Source organism: Centroberyx gerrardi, chromosome 23 (genome assembly GCF_048128805.1).
Source record: "Centroberyx gerrardi isolate f3 chromosome 23, fCenGer3.hap1.cur.20231027, whole genome shotgun sequence".
NCBI classification, from domain to species: domain Eukaryota; kingdom Metazoa; phylum Chordata; class Actinopteri; order Beryciformes; family Berycidae; genus Centroberyx; species Centroberyx gerrardi.
This window is the reverse complement of record NC_136019.1, coordinates 6,987,577-7,004,260: the sequence shown is the minus strand read 5'-3', so window position 1 is coordinate 7,004,260 and position 16,684 is coordinate 6,987,577. Positions and strand designations below refer to the sequence as shown.

The 16,684-nt window shown below is 39.1% G+C and overlaps 1 protein-coding gene and 1 long non-coding RNA gene across 3 annotated transcripts; both read right to left on the bottom strand.

The window, feature by feature from the left end:
- Nucleotides 1-7,004: 7,004 nt before the first annotated feature.
- On the bottom strand, nucleotides 7,005-9,875 carry LOC144537866 (uncharacterized). Its single transcript, XR_013503905.1, has 3 exons — nucleotides 9,671-9,875; nucleotides 8,279-8,509; nucleotides 7,005-7,286 (listed from the first exon to the last, which is right to left on the bottom strand). It is a non-coding gene; the product is annotated as an uncharacterized LOC144537866 (long non-coding RNA).
- A 1,926-nt stretch (nucleotides 9,876-11,801) lies between these two features.
- On the bottom strand, nucleotides 11,802-13,941 carry LOC139916992 (endonuclease domain-containing 1 protein-like). Of its 2 annotated transcripts, XM_078291871.1 has the most exons (3): nucleotides 13,641-13,941; nucleotides 12,005-12,500; nucleotides 11,802-11,955 (listed from the first exon to the last, which is right to left on the bottom strand). In XM_078291871.1, the coding sequence occupies exons 1-3, from the start codon at nucleotides 13,923-13,925 to the stop codon at nucleotides 11,939-11,941; spliced, it is 798 nt and encodes a 265-aa protein (XP_078147997.1). In that variant the 5' UTR covers nucleotides 13,926-13,941; the 3' UTR covers nucleotides 11,802-11,938. The 2 variants fall into 2 exon arrangements, with proteins under 2 accessions (XP_078147997.1, XP_078147998.1); XM_078291872.1 differs by having other exon boundaries at nucleotides 11,802-12,500.
- Nucleotides 13,942-16,684: the final 2,743 nt, after the last annotated feature.

Here is a 16,684-nt window from a genome sequence, read left to right as displayed (position 1 = left end):
TCATCATCGTCATCGTCGTCGTCGTCATCATCGTCTTCTTCATCATCATCATCATCTGGGTCGATCTTTCCAGACAGCACGTCGTCAATCCACTGCTCCAGCTCATCAGCTGTGGGCATGTCATCCTGGTCGTCCATTTCCATCCACACGCTGTCGGCCTGCAGGGGGAGACACAGACACACTCGTAGAAATCTTTAATATGAAGACATAACGATTTCCAAGAATGCAGGCATTTGGACAATTCATAGCTTGAATGCTAGGTACACAAAGGGCGTGGCCGGCCGTGATCATATGGGAGGCTTTATTCTCCTGCTGGAATGCAAAGTGAAGCTATGAGCATCGCTGCTAACAGAGAAAGTCCGAGCTCAAAGGGCACAAGGAGCGTGACCTCATTCTTGTAGCTGTGCAACACAAAGTTTGAGCAGAACTAGCTGTCTAATTAGCATTAGCTAGCAAACCTGATGTAACATACGGGATAACATTGTTGACAAAACAAGCAAAGTAAATGACGAAGAGTATGCAGAAGCCCATACTAAATAAGTCCTAAGTATGTTTTACTCCATGCTTGCTGCTCTGTTGCTCCACTTCTGAGAACTTCTTTGGAAAATTCTAATTTGCTGTGGCTGTTGCAATATTAGTGAACAATATTTGCAAGAGCGATGCATAGATGGGGAGCTTTTTTGATGGCACAGTAGGTGTCTGCTTTAAAATGACTGATGTTAGCCGTGTTATCGAGTACGGCAGATCACAACAATGCCACAACTTGCCTTGCAGTAATATGACATGTAACTACTGCAGAGAAGTGGAAAAAAAAGATTTCTTGTTTGCTTTATTTGTTGCCCATACTTGTTGTATAGCACAGCTATGTCTGTACAAAGTTGCTCAAATTTCGAAATAAGTAGGTCCATCACAAAATAGTTTTCCTCCTTTCCTCCTTGTTTTACTCCTACAGCTGCAAGATGTGATAAACCATAGAAACAGGTAAATATTAAGAGTAAAAGTATACAGTTGATTAAGAGTATACTTGCTTTTAGAAGTACAACGGCTTCAGTTTTATCCTGCTGCATATGATACATTGCAATGGCTATAAACTATTTGCACAGGTCAAGATAAAGTTTTATCCCAGAGCTTTCTACTCTTGGTTTCCTTCAAGAAGGACTATAGTCACAATATTGGTGTGGTAGAGTATTAAGAAATATGGTAAGTATTAACTATGCAGCTATATGATGTACAGCATTTTTATACCCACAGTACATGCCTACATGTTTGCACACACACACACACACACACACACACGCATACACGTGCACAATGACGTTTACACTTCAAAAAACGTCCATCTTAACAAGTCTGCACTACTATCAAGAAAATTACACTTGATTCTACAAAGTTCAAAACAAGTTGATTTGTATCTAACCCCATTGGCAGATTTTTTCACTTATTTTAAGAAAATTACAATTTTAGGACTCAATAATAGACTGAATGACTGGGATGGAGATTTCTAAGATGGAGATTTTTTGCAGTCTACTCCTCATTTGGCTTTTGGGATTGGGTCTCACTCTCACTCAGTTTAGTTTTGTGTAGTTTCTGCTGTGCAGCGATCTCTCTGCTCAACACTTGAGAGCAGGGTTGCTTCATTTATTCTCCATGTATTTTGGTCAGCCTCAGATACTGTCTGGATTTACTCCTTACATGAAGTTTGAATCCTGTATGTACGTTTCATTTACTTCAATGCGTCCTGTATGCTCCACCCACCCAAAAGCTGACAAAAGGCCTCCAAAGTGAGATAGCCACCATTTGAAAGATATTGAAAGTAAAATAATTGAATATTAGTGAAGTTACTGGCTATTTTGATCCTTACCATGACATTTGGAGGGTAATTAATTAATTAATTAATTTAATCACTAATTCATTCATTCATTCATTCCAGTAAAACTGGAAGGGTTTAGCCAAAATGTAGACTGTATTCAAATTTCTTATATAGCATTTTGGAATGAAACCCTACACAAATGCTAAATAAATACATTTAAAACATTTTTTTAGGTAAATGGCTATGCTTTAGACTGATCAGAATACATAACTGAAGAGATAAGAAATATTGAATATTGACAAGTCACAGTCTCTCCCAATACATTATTGATGGTAACCTTATGATAAATGTATAATTGTGGTATGACAATGAATTTTAGTTGGTCTGTTGGTCTGGAACTCCTGTTAAATACTTGCTAGCCTATATAACAAGATCCTGTACATGTCATAATATTGAGGAGTTGACTTGATTTCCATTCTCTGTTGCCCTCAGATGGCCTCTAAAGAAAAAAAAAAACAGAGGGCCATGGGAGATGATGAGTGGATGGCAAGGCTGAAGAGGTTTGCTGCCCCAAGGCAGAAAAAATGGCCCGATCTTTATCAAAAGGTAAAGCTGTTTATGTTTCTGAGTTCTTATTATACAGGGTGATCGACATGCAAACATAACATGGAAAGAGAACAATTTTTAATCAAGCTATTGCATGACATTGCAGGTCAGAGCTTAATAGTTTAGTGTGCCAGTAGATGTAAGTCTTTTTTTTTTTTTATTTCTTAAAGATTGAGAAGTGTCCAGCTCAGCTGAGGGGGCAGACATCTTTGTTTGGGGGACCGCAGCAATGAGTTTGTGGATTCCACTCTGTGAAGGTAATGTCAACGTAGCTGACTGACAGACATAAAATATGAGTGGAGGTAGAGTGTGTTGATTGTAATGAATTTCTTTTTTTTTGTCCCATGTGTTTTTCTTAGCCCCCCAGCAAACACCAATTACCATCTGCCCCTGAAGCTGGACCGGCCATAACAACCGAACTGCTGTTGCCCCTCTGTCTCAGCTGCTGCCCCCTCTCATGCTGCCTCTTCATTGTGGCCCGCACTGACTTTAGGAATGGAGTGATAGAGGACTGAATTCAATTTTTAATGTTGATTATTGATTGATTAGATTGGTGCTTTTCTGTCTTTATCTCCTCCAGTTTGTGAAACCTCAGTTTTGGTGGGACACATAGTGCTGCTGCAAAGCCCAACCTTAACTTGGCACAGACTCCTGCTCAGGTTTGATGCGGCATGAATGGTTTTGTGTTAAATACTGACTGTCTCTCTCATATGAAGTATTTGTCATTAGTTGAAATTTTACATTCTGATATACTCTTGCATCCCATAAACTGCCTTTTGTGTGACATTTCTTTCTTGAAGCATCCTGTCACCACTGCAGCCACCACACTTGTTTCCACCAGCCGCTGTGAGGACCACCTCTCCCAGACCCCATTACCCATCTAGTCCTGCAAAGGCTGTGATCCAGACCACCTCCCCTTTCTCCCTGCTGCCTCCTCTACTGCCTCTGTGAGAACCAAGGCATCTGTCTCCATGATGTCCTCTTTCACAGCTAGCTCTGTAAGTGTTGTCTTTATTCTCCAACCAAGGAGTTAAAGTACAACAGAGCTGGATCATTTTTGAACTGATAGCTTTTGTATCTGTGTGTGTGTGTGTGTGTGTGTGTGTGTGTGTGTGTGTGTCCGCTGGTCCTACAGCTGATGCCAGCACCACTACAGGACCCAGTGCGACCACTCCCTCTGCTGCTCTGCCTCCTCACCTAGCTGCTGCTCCTCCTCCTGCTGCCTCTCCTCTTTCTGCATCTGGACGTCATCCATCATGGGTACCAGCAGAAATGAAGAGAACCATCCCCCTGCAAGACCAGAAATGGATTGTGTCCTCACTGTGGGAAAAACATCAGCTCAGTCTGGACCTAAACCTGTGGTATGACCCACCTGCCCCAGCTCTCATCAACCACCAGGCTCCCACACCAGAGCCTCCAGCCAGGAGCCTCCAGAGCCTGTGGCCGTCCCAGCTGACAGGTGGCTTCTCACATACAGTCTATGTTTTCTTGTTGGTTCTGGGGTCAATTAAATATGATTATTTATATATATATTTATATGTGTTGATTTTAATTATGTTATGTTCTTGATAGAGTGCTTCGTGATTAATATCTGTGTATTTTCATTCATATTTGCACATTTGATGATGTTTATGTTCATTTAATGATGTTTATGTTTAATGATGTTTATGTTCTTGATCGTGCTCCATGATTATTATTTGTGTATTTCCATTCATATTTGCACATTTGCATTATATGCTCAAATCATATGTTCAATTATTTATTTAAATAAAACTCTTTTTCATGCAGTTGAATAGATTTGAATTACTTACTAAACAAGCTCATACTTTTACTTCAAAGATCCAGACCACCTCACAATGTGTAACATCAAGCATTCCTTATTGCCCTATTTCACTATAGTTCCTCTGTAGCAGTGTTATTCCATAAATATTTCTTGGTGGAGCAAAATGTCCACTGGGACAGCATTTAGACTATATGGTGAAATGGAGCAATTTATGATCCGTTTAGATGGATGAAAACAACAAGGACAAAGTGTTTTTTTCTTATTACATTTTATTTTTGTATGCCGAAGGTGAGGATCGAACCTGCGACCTTTGGATCTTCACCAAGCTTCCCCAAAAAGGAAAAAAAGAAGAGATTTTCATGAATTTAGTATTTATTCTCATGAATTACGTCAATTAAACACTAGAGGTGTGCGTGAGAGGCTTGGACTTTTCTTTCTCTTTTTCTCCTCTTTTTTCCGTCTTCCCCCTTCTTCCCCAGCTTTTTTCCATCTTCCCACCCCTAACCAGACTATTGTTCCCCAGCTTCAGTCCATCGCCTTAAACACTCGGCCACCTCGTCATTTTGCGTGCTGTAGTTTGATAACATCAGAATAAAACTCACAGTAACTGAAAGAATTTTGCCTACAAAATACCCAAATTTTCCAGGATGTATAGGATTATAGATATGTTAAAAACATTGACTACGTGTCATGAAAATGTTTTCTCCCCATATAAATCAAAATATGGCGTTTTGAAACGAAACCCTCTACATGGTCTGTGATTTGTCACCATGATGGAAATGTGACATGCTATTTCTTCTAATCGATTCCCAACAAACAACTGAGAGACGGTGTTAAGTTCAACATTAACCCAAACGAACACAAAACCTTAATTATTAACATTACTGAAAAATTATTTGAAAAAAAAAAATTAAATAGCTTTTGAAACTGAACTGATATCAGAAATATATTTTGGTCTGCATTTCATACAATGGTAACAGAGCGCCTATGGGCGTCGTCTCAACTTTAATTTCGGCTCAATATTTACACAGGTGTTCAATGTTGGTGCAGATGTTGGTATAAACATCTATTGAATTAATTTGTCCATTTAACCGCAGTGTTTACTGCCTGTGTAAGTTGAGACAGGGTCTGGTGAAGAGATGAGTTCTCATTTTCAAAAGCTTTTATTATATTTTTCTTGAATCCACAAACTTTTGAGGGTTTTCAAGGCCTGGGGGAACCCTGTCAAATGTGGGAAACAGGTGTACGTACAGATGGCTGCAAATACACACATTCAGGGAACCTGCTATAGTCATACTACCTTCAGTGGGTTTTTTTTTAGCTCAGTCAAGTGTTTGTCTCTTTGTTGTGATACATGTGCAATAAATGGCAATATACATAATCTATTCATTCATGCTTTTAGATTTAATACCCAGAAATCCAGAAAAGCTGCAATGATTCATTTTGTTATTACCATTACAATTTAAAGTTAAATCACACAAGACTCTATTGTTCATATCCACAGCAATAAATGATCTGAAGCAGAGTCTGATGAGACTTGTTCAAGTCATGTTTTATTTGCTGCATTATGTCATGAAGCTGATACAGTTTTTTACTGTGAAATGGATACATTTTTGTGTGAAAAGTGGATAAAGCTGCACACATCACATTGTTTATTGTTCGTATGTAACAGAAGTTTGTGACATAAAATTTTGCTCCAAATTATACAGTAAACATGATTTTTCAAAGGTTCTTTGTGGGCTATGTGGTCTATACAACTATTTGAAAATAAGAAAACATGAAAACATCAAACCTCAAATCAAATTGTTCCTACAAACATCTTATAGATTGTACCTTGTCCCCAGATAGTATTGTATTTTTTATTGTTTTAATGTCAGGTATTTCTGTTTTACTTAAGAGTATATAGCAAAAACAAACAGGAAAGATTGCAACAGTCTCACAAAATTTCTTTGAAATGGAGATTATGCGTTGTGGACACAAATAATGGGAAGATTACTTTCCTCCACCATGAAAAGATTATAGCACAAATTGGACACAGCATTTTCACATTTGTCACATGAAACGGCTAGCCAACAGTTAAGTTTAGCCAAGTAAAACAACTTTGGTTAATGTAGGGTAATAATGTTTGGCAACTAAAACAATTTTGTTTTGGTCATGGTTTAATAAGAAAAGTGTTCACTGAAAATGAAAACTACACTCACAGAAGAAATGTTTTTCATATGAAGGAACTGAATCCAGGATTTGAAGGTGACTGTAGACACCCATCTGTCACCCCAACCTCTACTGTCCCCTTCTATTGCACTATTTCTTAAGACGATTATTTTTATGGTATTTCTGCTTTATTAGACAGTACAGATGAGAGAGACAGGAAAGGGGGATGACATGTGACAAAGGTCCCAGGCCGGAACCCAAGACATCACGATTACACGGTGTGCGCCTTAGACCGCTGACCTACCAGGACGCCTCTATGTGGTGGGGAAATTAATTTTTCTTCCTTTTCATGTACGGCGTATGTTACTTGCATTTTAAGACATCAAGTTCATTTCACTAAATTTGGTGAGACCAGGCTGGAAAGATAAAAAAAAAGAGAGAATGTCATGGAGCTCATTGGGTTTGCACATGAACAAAATGGCATTTGAATATGTTTTTTAATTTTTGAAGAAAAGAAAAAGGCTTGATTTAGCTTGGCTTGACAGAGGTTTCTGCTGTCAGGACACTAATGAGTCTGATGACTGAAATTAAATGTGTACCATCCCAAAAATGTAGGGTTACTTGATACCACTCTTAGCATTGGGCTTTGGCCGCTGGACGCCCCCCTCAAAATGGACAGGGAGGCAGAGATTCTCAATAGCATCACAAGCCACAGTCACATATTGGCTGCGTTTAGTTAAACTTTTAATAGTGCAAGACTTGCTGGACGTGTCCACTCTGACGACGTATACCGGCATGCGCCTGGTGCTGATGCACTTGTTCCCTTTGTACCGAGTGCCGGAGCTGCGGCAGATCTGCAGGACGCTTTCTTGCTGTCTTTTGTCGATGAAGGTCTGCTTCGGAGTTCTGCGGCAGAGGTTTTTCTTCTCCAGGTAGCTGTAGAATGACATCAATAATTCACTCAAACTGACTGTACAGAGTTATATCCACTGTAGAAGTCCTGCTGTTTTCAGCATGCTTGCTAAACTACTGCTGCACTGTTGCTCCATCCCCAAGAGCATCGTTTTGGATTAAGGGGAACCTCGACAATGACTATCACAGTATTACATTGTTGCTGTTGCAGAAATTACAGGCAACTGTAATTTTGGTGGCTTTCAGATTCCATGGTTATTTACAGAATGTGTTACATAGGTTTAATGATCCTTTGGCCCTTGAAACCTATAAAAAAAACAATTGTATCATTTAAAAGATGCATGGGCATCAATGAGAAAAACAGATATATGACTGATATGCAGTTTTCGACCGAGGGAAGTGACATTCATTTACGTTACGTTTTAGTTGCTCAGCTGTTCATGGACTCTCTGGCCCTGTTTCAGTACTTATTTTTTTTAACAGCTCCTCCTCCACTTCCCCTCATACTTGGTGACATGTAGCACCTACGTCACGCGTCACTTGCAGAGCAGCGGGCAGGGTCCGAGCGGGGAGTGGAGTATTTGAAACAGAACGCACTTGCCCTTATTAAGCAGGCCTCATAATTAAAAATAATCAATAGTAATCAATACTCGGAGCAATGATTAGTAAGATGATTGCAGATGATTGATGAAATGGCACTTAGGACGACAGCAGGGAGACAAGCGGAAGGCGAGGAGGGCAGGTTAAACTGAGAAATGAAACGAGGCCTTTGATACAACACACAGCTGTTGCCATATTGAACCTGAGATCTTCTGCTAGTAGGAGAGTCTGTCTACCTGCCAGGCTATGATAACACAATTCATTTGTAGGAAACCAAACTGACCCTTGCATCACAACCAAAAGGCGCTGATATGTGACTAAAAATAAATGCTTCTTATTCACTCATTAATGTACAATCTAATGTGCAACTGTATTGTTTCCTGGCTTTTTCATGCCTGGTTTACTGTCTAATTCACCTTGTCCATGCAGGCTTCGACTTTCTGTCAAAGTCCTCCTTCAGGAAATGCCTGTAGACAAACTGGTTGAATGCATTGTTGTTGCTGCTCTTCTCACAAGGCCGTCGATTGTACTGAGGTGACGCCAAGCTGCTTATCATGTTGTTGCCATGGCTACAGTTGACCACTCCCTGCCACGCTTGAACAAGAGCAAGAGGGAGGAGGATGGCGGTCAGAAGAGTGATGTTCATCCTGTGGAGAGAGAAGACAGACAAAGAGAGTGTTTTGGGGGGATTCATTTGATGTTTCAAAACCAACAACAAATGAATAATTGACAACTGCTGTACATGCAGGATCTGAAATTAATCTAGCCAGATTAATTAACAGATTAATTAGCCAGATCTCAGTTATATACAGTCTTTGGTCGTTGCCTAGAAGTTTTGACCAAGAAAAATAAGCTATGTATTCACACATAGTTCTCATCGTGATTTAGAAATGTATTGTTATTGTTTTTATAGAGCAGCTAACTTTATTTGATATTAGGTTTTTAGCTATCAAGCTATCAAGTTTGATAGCACTAATTAGCTGGCATTGACCGAAAATCAATGTTAAAATTACTTCAGAGCTTGTCATCGACCCCAACGATGGATGCAACTGTTTTCCAGGCATCGTTTTTGAGATGTTTATTCCTGTAATCATTCAAATAAAAGTTGTAGAGAACCCGGAAGCTTTGAATGGCTGTAATCAATTTCTTGTCCTTTTTGCACTTGCAAGGCAGAACTATTGATGATTGGTAGGGAAACAAGGAAGTGCAGAAATCTGGCCGTTGATAGTTGACGACTGCAAAAAGTTAAACCATGGCCAACTTTTGTCGGCCATGTTTGAACTAACTAACTCTAGTTGAACGAACTTCTTCCTGATGCCTTCCCCACTGCCTCCCCAACTGCACCTTCACTGGCCCGTGTGAAGCATAGAGTTTGAGATCACACTTGTTAACAGTAGCTTCCCTTTTACTGAAACAACTGTTGATTGCTAGAATAGGGTTTTAGTGATAGTATGTTACTTATCGAGTCTACAAGGAACCAATGAGAACCTTCAGGACCTATAGGACCCGAACCTGGCTATTTTACATCAGTGAGGAGAAGCAAATAATCACCCTCAAGGAGCTAGTCTTGCCAAGGGAGGAAGAAAATATTCAGAGAAGATATTCTTTAAATGCAGGTTAAAGAGTATATTTAATTCAGCTGTAAAAACAAAATCACAAACAAAATCAGATCGTAATAATATATTAACTCAAACAATAAGAATTTGAGGGAGAGAGAGAGAGAGAGAGAGAGAGAGAGAGAGAGAGAGAGAGAGAGAGAGAGAGAGAGAGAGAGAGAGAGAGAGAGAGAGAGAAGTATTCTCACTTACTCTTAAACTGTCAGATCAGCCAGCCCAAAAAATGAGTATGGAGAGAATCGATGTGTCTGGAGAGATTTGATAACAGCTGATGCAAGGTTTCTGCTAGAAGTCCTCAAAATGTCTTCCCCTTTTTATACCTTCTCTCTCTCTTGCGTATGTTTGATTACAACCAATTATCTCGTCCCAAAGCAAACAGCTTAATAGCCAAACATAACACAGCAAAATCATTCTATGATCATTACCACCAAATTTGTGAAGGTTAAAGTATGTGTACACAAAGGTATATCTAAATAAAAGCTGTAAGTGATTTTGTGTAACATGGCTAATAAAGTTATTTACTTTTGCTCTTTTATTCTTATTATATTTAATTCCCCAGCTGACTTTGTTGAATCAAACAGTACTTAGTAAGCAACAGCTAATTCTAGTAAATGGAGAAGTATGGTTTTGTGGGCAGCCATGTGTGAAGGTTTCAGGGTAGTTGTGAACGAGTGCAAGAAAATGCTAAGACATATGCACCAGGGCCCATGCAAGTAAAGCATGTTCAAATACTGTTCTCAGATTAGAGGTCAGTTCTTCAGTTCTATTGAAGTTAATGCACAGCCTCAAAGAACACATGATTCATAGCCCATCGAGCCATGAGAACTAGCAAAAACAGAAAAGACCAGTCATTAAGGTAATAAAGTATATGTCTTTGATATGTGAAACCCACAAAATATTCTGTACTTAATATATCAAGGGCTACACGCATGCTCTATTTAGTGTTCTGTGAATGTGACGATAATGGTCAATTACAACACTGTCAGGTTTCATATCAAACATTTTTTTATCTGTCAAAATGAATCAGCTTTTTGTGATCTTGATGATAGACAATACAAATTGAATACATGTCAAAAATAATATAGTAACAAAATATCACTATCCCTCAAATCTGTGTTAAAGAACGACAATAAACTAACACTAGGAACTGTCTTTCACAAATCACAAACAGATTAGCATGTGCAAAGAGTGTTATTGCTTTTCACTGTGAAACTGATATGCCGTGTGCAACAGCTGTATTGCTAAACTAGCTATCTTAAATGAAACAAAGCAATTGAAGGAGGGGATTTGCAATATGGCTTGGAACATACATTTTGTAAATTAAGTTTTGAACACCAGCTCAGGATAAAAAATGAGGGAATTAAGACCTACTCATAAACTGGACATAATCCATTAGAGTAATGGCAGATCGCGTTGCTTCAATGTGAATACCTACCCACGAGTGGAATGGCTAACAGTGCTGAATAAGCTCTTTTGTTGGATCACACATGGGTTTGACGAAATGAAGAATTTGTCAAGGGCCATGAAGAGGCATGGTAAGTTCAAAAACCATCTAAATGCAGCAATCAAGCTAAAGCTGTTTGGGCGTGTGAGAATTGTTGAAGCCCTTAGCCAGGCAGCAGCCATCGGGACATAAAGGATGACTTGGCTGATGGCCTGCCAGAAGTGGTCAAACTCCTGAAACTGATGACTAACCATTCCTGTAACAAGTGTCTCGGGTTGGTGCCTCAGCTGAAAGATCCTTCTCTTGCCTAAAATGAGTGAAAACCTACTTGCGCAATACCTGTGGACAAGGACACACCTGGGGACTATCTCTCTGGAGTCAACATTAACACAGGAGTTGAAAAGAAAGGGAACACTGACAGAGTCATCGACACCTTCGCTTCAAATGGACTTCTTGCACAAGTAATGGGGAAGTCAGATTGCTTTTATTTCTCCATCATGTGGGCTCGCTGAAGCCAAATGCATTATTTCACTACCTTGTTACGTAAACAGAACTTCTCGTGGAGGGTGTAAATAAATGGGAATTTTCTATAAATTGTAGCTATTGCATCTGTTGAGTATGTCTGTTTATAGTGGTAATGTCATGGTGAAATAGGACGATTTTGGGATTTATTATTATTTGCATGTTTCCCATTTGCTGTGGTTATAGGTGACTGTGATCTTCTAGGTACATGACTGGTGGTATTTATAATTTACTGCCTGTCTCTAGTCTCCTTTGGGTGAGACTTAAGTTGTTTTTGTCAGTGAGGCTTTGAAATAAGTGGGGCCTTTTACACCAATACCATGTAAATATTTAATGAAACATTGAAATCCACATGAACACAGGGAAAACAAACTTCACGCTGAAAGGGTTAGGAATTGAACCCAGGACCTTCTTGCATTATTCTCTCTTTATTTTAAAATTAAAGACAGCAGAGGTTCTTTCTATAGATAGATAATTCAAGTCACAACCATACATCAGTAACATTGAATTTCTTTACTGTATTTCATCATACTGAGAATTTCTACATCAGCATTGCCCACCGAACACAGTGAATGTTTGAACATTATAGTAACCCTGCAGTGCAACCTCTAGATCTCCGAGAACCAGAGTCTGCACTCTACCGTTTTGATCAGGCCCAATGTAACCAGAAGACTGATAGGTCCCATTATTGTGACGGTAGCAGTAAGCACTCCAATAATACCTAGCCTCCATAACACGCCCTGCAGCAATCTTTTGATTTCCAGGAACCACACCAGTAACTACATAGGAGTTGGGGTGTGTACGTAGGATGTTAGCCAGGCTCTGCTCGTGTAGCCTCCACTGGCCACGGTTGAAGGTGCTGTCCTGAGGGGCAGCGTTGGTCAGGGTGAAGGTCGCCTGCATGGCACGTTGAGTGGCGGTATGGGACACCGGGTAGAGGTGACCCTTGTCATAGGGGGTGCCATCGTAGTCACACTCCACAGCCTGGTGATGACCTATGTTATCGGATAAGAGGCTGGTTGGTGCAGTCATGCACCTTTCAATCATGCCATCCAGCTGTGAACGACAAGAAACATAGTGATAGCAGCTATATTATATGTTTTTAACCCTTATTATACAATGCTGAATGGCTACATCTTCAATGTCTGCATGTGGCTACTTTAAACCTAAATTTAATGTAATCCTATTGCTCCAAAACATCTTAAAACAATTTAATCTTTGATCAGTTGAATCAGTTGAGCTAGTTTAACTATCAAAATAGCAGCATTTTGAGGTGGCTGGAGTAAAATGAGAGAGTTCCACAAAGTAAAAAAAAAAGATGGACTGAACCCAGTTAAATTTTATGATGATGAAGAATTTTTAAAGGTCCCATATTTTACACTTTCCAGTGTTTTATTTTATGTCTTGAGGTCCATTAAAAAACGTTTATGTGATGTCATGTACCAAAAACACACTCAATCCATTTTTACATGCATCTCTGCATGTTACTACATGCATCTCTGCATGTAGTAACACAGCAAAGCAGAGCAATGTTAAAGTGTAACAGGAGTTACAGGAGTTATCTTTGGCAAGATGATCAACTGTAACAAAATCATTTAATTCAAATTTAACAGCACATGAATAGGCTTTTTTCCCTTTTGCTTGTTTATTTGTTCACTAATTGTATAATCTTGGTTTAAATTATTTAAATTTAGGGTTAAATCATTAATTTGTTAAGTTGGGGTTAAATTTAAATTGTGCAACACGGCTCTGATTAATTTTAATTTTCTGTATTAACTCATTTTAAACCCTTTTATCAAACTCTGATTACAACTAAACTTAGATTAATTTAAACTGTGTTGGTGCAATCCAGCCTACGCAGAGCAGTTGGAGGGGGTTACAAATATAAATACCCTCACATCTGGGAAATGCCCATTACTGCGACACAGTGTTCGTGAATGAGCAGTTTGACTGGAGACATTTGGGTTTCATTGCCTCGACAGTAGTTAAGTGTGGAGCTTCTTATTCACTTGTAGATATTCTCAGCTGAATGATCTGAAACAGTGACCTGCTTCTAAAGTTTGAAAACAGCATCGTTTAATGACATTTAACTAGGTCTCTAGAGCAAAATGTTTGGAATCAAGTGTTAACAACAACAACAACAGTTTAACATTACTGAAACATTACTGAAAATAATTAAAGTTAAGGCAACAATACCTGTGGCTCAATTAACCATTTGTCAACTCTGGTCACGGGTAGCTGCTGAAACACATAAGCAGAGTACACTGGGATCCTGTTCACTGTGTCGTAGAGTGTAGCGTAGAAGTACTCAGGCCGGAGGTTCTGGTCCAGGAGACACTGACATATCTGCTGGTAGCGGTTGATGTTTCCGAGGATTGTTGGTGGGATACCATTCAGAAAGAACTGTGGACAGTTTCCAAACAAGCTCACTTCTCCTTTGGAGAGCAGAGGAAACAGTAGCAGAAAAACTACGTGGAACATATTGTCTGAAGTCTGTTCTTGGGTAGAAAGCTGTGGAGGTAGAAGTACTGACCGGTTTATATATGCAGGGCTTCACTGACGCAATCACACCACACCTCCTATTTTATCACATTTGGATAGTACACTATTTCTCATTTTTTTGGTTATTTTCAGAAGCCAGGTTTCTGCTAGCACAGGTCCTCTGCATGCATGGAAGTATATTGTCAAAGATCACTGGTACACTCAAATTGACTATATAGAGTTATATCCACTGTAGAAGTCCTGCTGTTTTCAGCATGCTTGCTAAACTACTGCTGCACTGTTGTTCCATCCCCAGAGGATCTTTTTGGATTAAGGGGAACCTCGATAATGGCTATCACAGTATCACATTGTTGCTGTTGCAGGAATTGCATGAAACTAATTTTGGTGGCTTTGAGTGTCCATGGTTATTTACAGGTTACTAGTTTTATGACCCTGTGGCCCTTGAAACCTATAAAAAAACAATTGTATTATTTGAAAACTTCATGGGCATCAATGAGAAAATTAGCATTCTTTTTCTCCATTTCTGAAAAACTGCAGAGAATTTTGGGGGGATTAATTTGTTGTTTCAAAATCAACTAAACAAAATGAATAATTGACAATTGCAGGGTCTGAAATTAATACCAGCCAAGTGCCAAATGGCAGTAAAATGTTTCATTGGCAGGTAAATCAATACCGCCACAACTTTTGGATCCCAGTTATATACAGTCTTTTGTGTTTGCCTGCTCCCAAATAGCTAACTAGCCTAACGTGGGAGGCGAGAGCCTCCGATTGAATCTGTGTACTGGTCTCATGTAAGTTTTGACCAAGGAAACTAAGCTATGAATTCACACATTTCGATATATTCTCATCATGATTTAGTGTCATATTATTTTTGTTTTAAATAGAAGAGCTAACTTGAGTAGGTCAGTGTATGTGTACACAAAGGTATGTGTAAAGAAAAACTGTAAGTGGTTTTGTGTAATAATGCTAATAAAGTTATATTCTTTTCTTTTGCTCCTGTATTCTTTTCATATTTCCTACCTCAGCTTAACCTGACTTGAACCGAAAAGTGCTTGGTAAGTACTTAGTAAATCAACAGCTGATTCCAGTGAATGGAGAAATATTGCTTTGTGGTCAGCCATGTGTTAAGGTGTCAGGGTGGGTGTTGAAATGCAATAGCGTCAACAGTAAGTATGTTGAAATGCTATTGCTGTTCTTGGATTATAGGTTATGGAGAAGTTCAGTTATAGAGTTCAATTATATGTGAAACACTCGAAATACAGAATATATCAAGCATGCTCTATTAAATGGTATATGATGATAATGGTCATTTACAAGAACAACGTATGTTATGTTTCATATCATACATTTTTTTATTTGCAAATTTATTTGTCTGAATAAATCAGCCTTTTGTGATCTTGATGATAGAGAATACAAATTGAATACAAATATATACAGTATATATATTATAAAAGATATCAGTATCCCTCAAATCTGTTATAGGAAAAAGAAATGGCCAGAATATAGAAAATTACCACTAACACCAATTTTATTACATGTAATCTCCTTCACTATAAAAAGTATTCATTTCAGTACTATAAAAAGTACCCATTTCAGTACTCATGCAGTATACAGGCCCTCCTCAAGTTCCCCTCGTACTTGGTGATGTAGCGCCTACGCCACACAAGTCGGCACTTGCAGAACAGACGGCAGGGTCCGAGCAGGGAGTGAATAGGAAGTGATTGTGGGCAAACTTGTTGTATTTGTTGTTGAAACTGCTCCTCGCACAAGGCTGATGATTGTAGTGAGGTGTCACCAAGTCGCTCGTCATGCTGTCGCCATGGCTACGGTTGACCACTCCCTGCCGCCCTTGAACAAGAGCTAGAGGGAGAATGATGGCGGTCAGGAGAGTGACGTTCATCCTGTGGAGAGAGAAGAGAGACAGAGGGAGAGAATTTTTGGGGGATTAATTTGTTGTTTCAAAATCAACTAAACAAAATGAATAATTGACAATTGCAGGGTCTGAAATTAATACCAGCCAAGTGCCAAATGGCAGTAAAATGTTTCATTGGCAGGTAAATCAATACCACCACAACTTTTGGATCCCAGTTATATACAGTCTTTTGTCTTTGCCTGCTCCCAAATAGCTAACTAGCCTAACGTGGGAGGCGAGAGCCTCCGATTGAATCTGTGTACTGGTCTCATGTAAGTTTTGACCAAGGAAACTAAGCTATGTATTCACACATTTCGATATATTCTCATCATGATTTAGTGTCATATTATTTTTGTTTTAAATAGAAGAGCTAACTTTATTTGATAATAAGTCATAACTGTGTAGTCAAGTTTGATATCACTAATTAGGTGGTATTGATCAAAAATCAATGGTAACATGACTTCTGAGTTTACCATCTACCCCAATAGTGGATGCAACCGTTCTCCAGGCATCGTTTTTGAGATGTTTATTCCTGTAGTCTTTCAAATAAAAGTTGCAGAGAACTGGGAAGCTCTGAATGGCTGTAATGACAACTTCTCCTCCATTTTGCACTTGCCAGGCTGAACTATTGATCATGATACAAAATCACATTAGTAGGGAAACAAGAAACGCGGAAATCTGGCTGTTGATAGTTGATGAGTGTAAAAAGTTCAGCTGTGGTCAACTTTTGTCGGCCATGTTTGAACTAACTAACTCTAGTTGAACTAACTTCTTCCTGATGCCTTCCCCGCTGCCTCCCCAGCTGCACCTTCACTGGCCTGTGTAA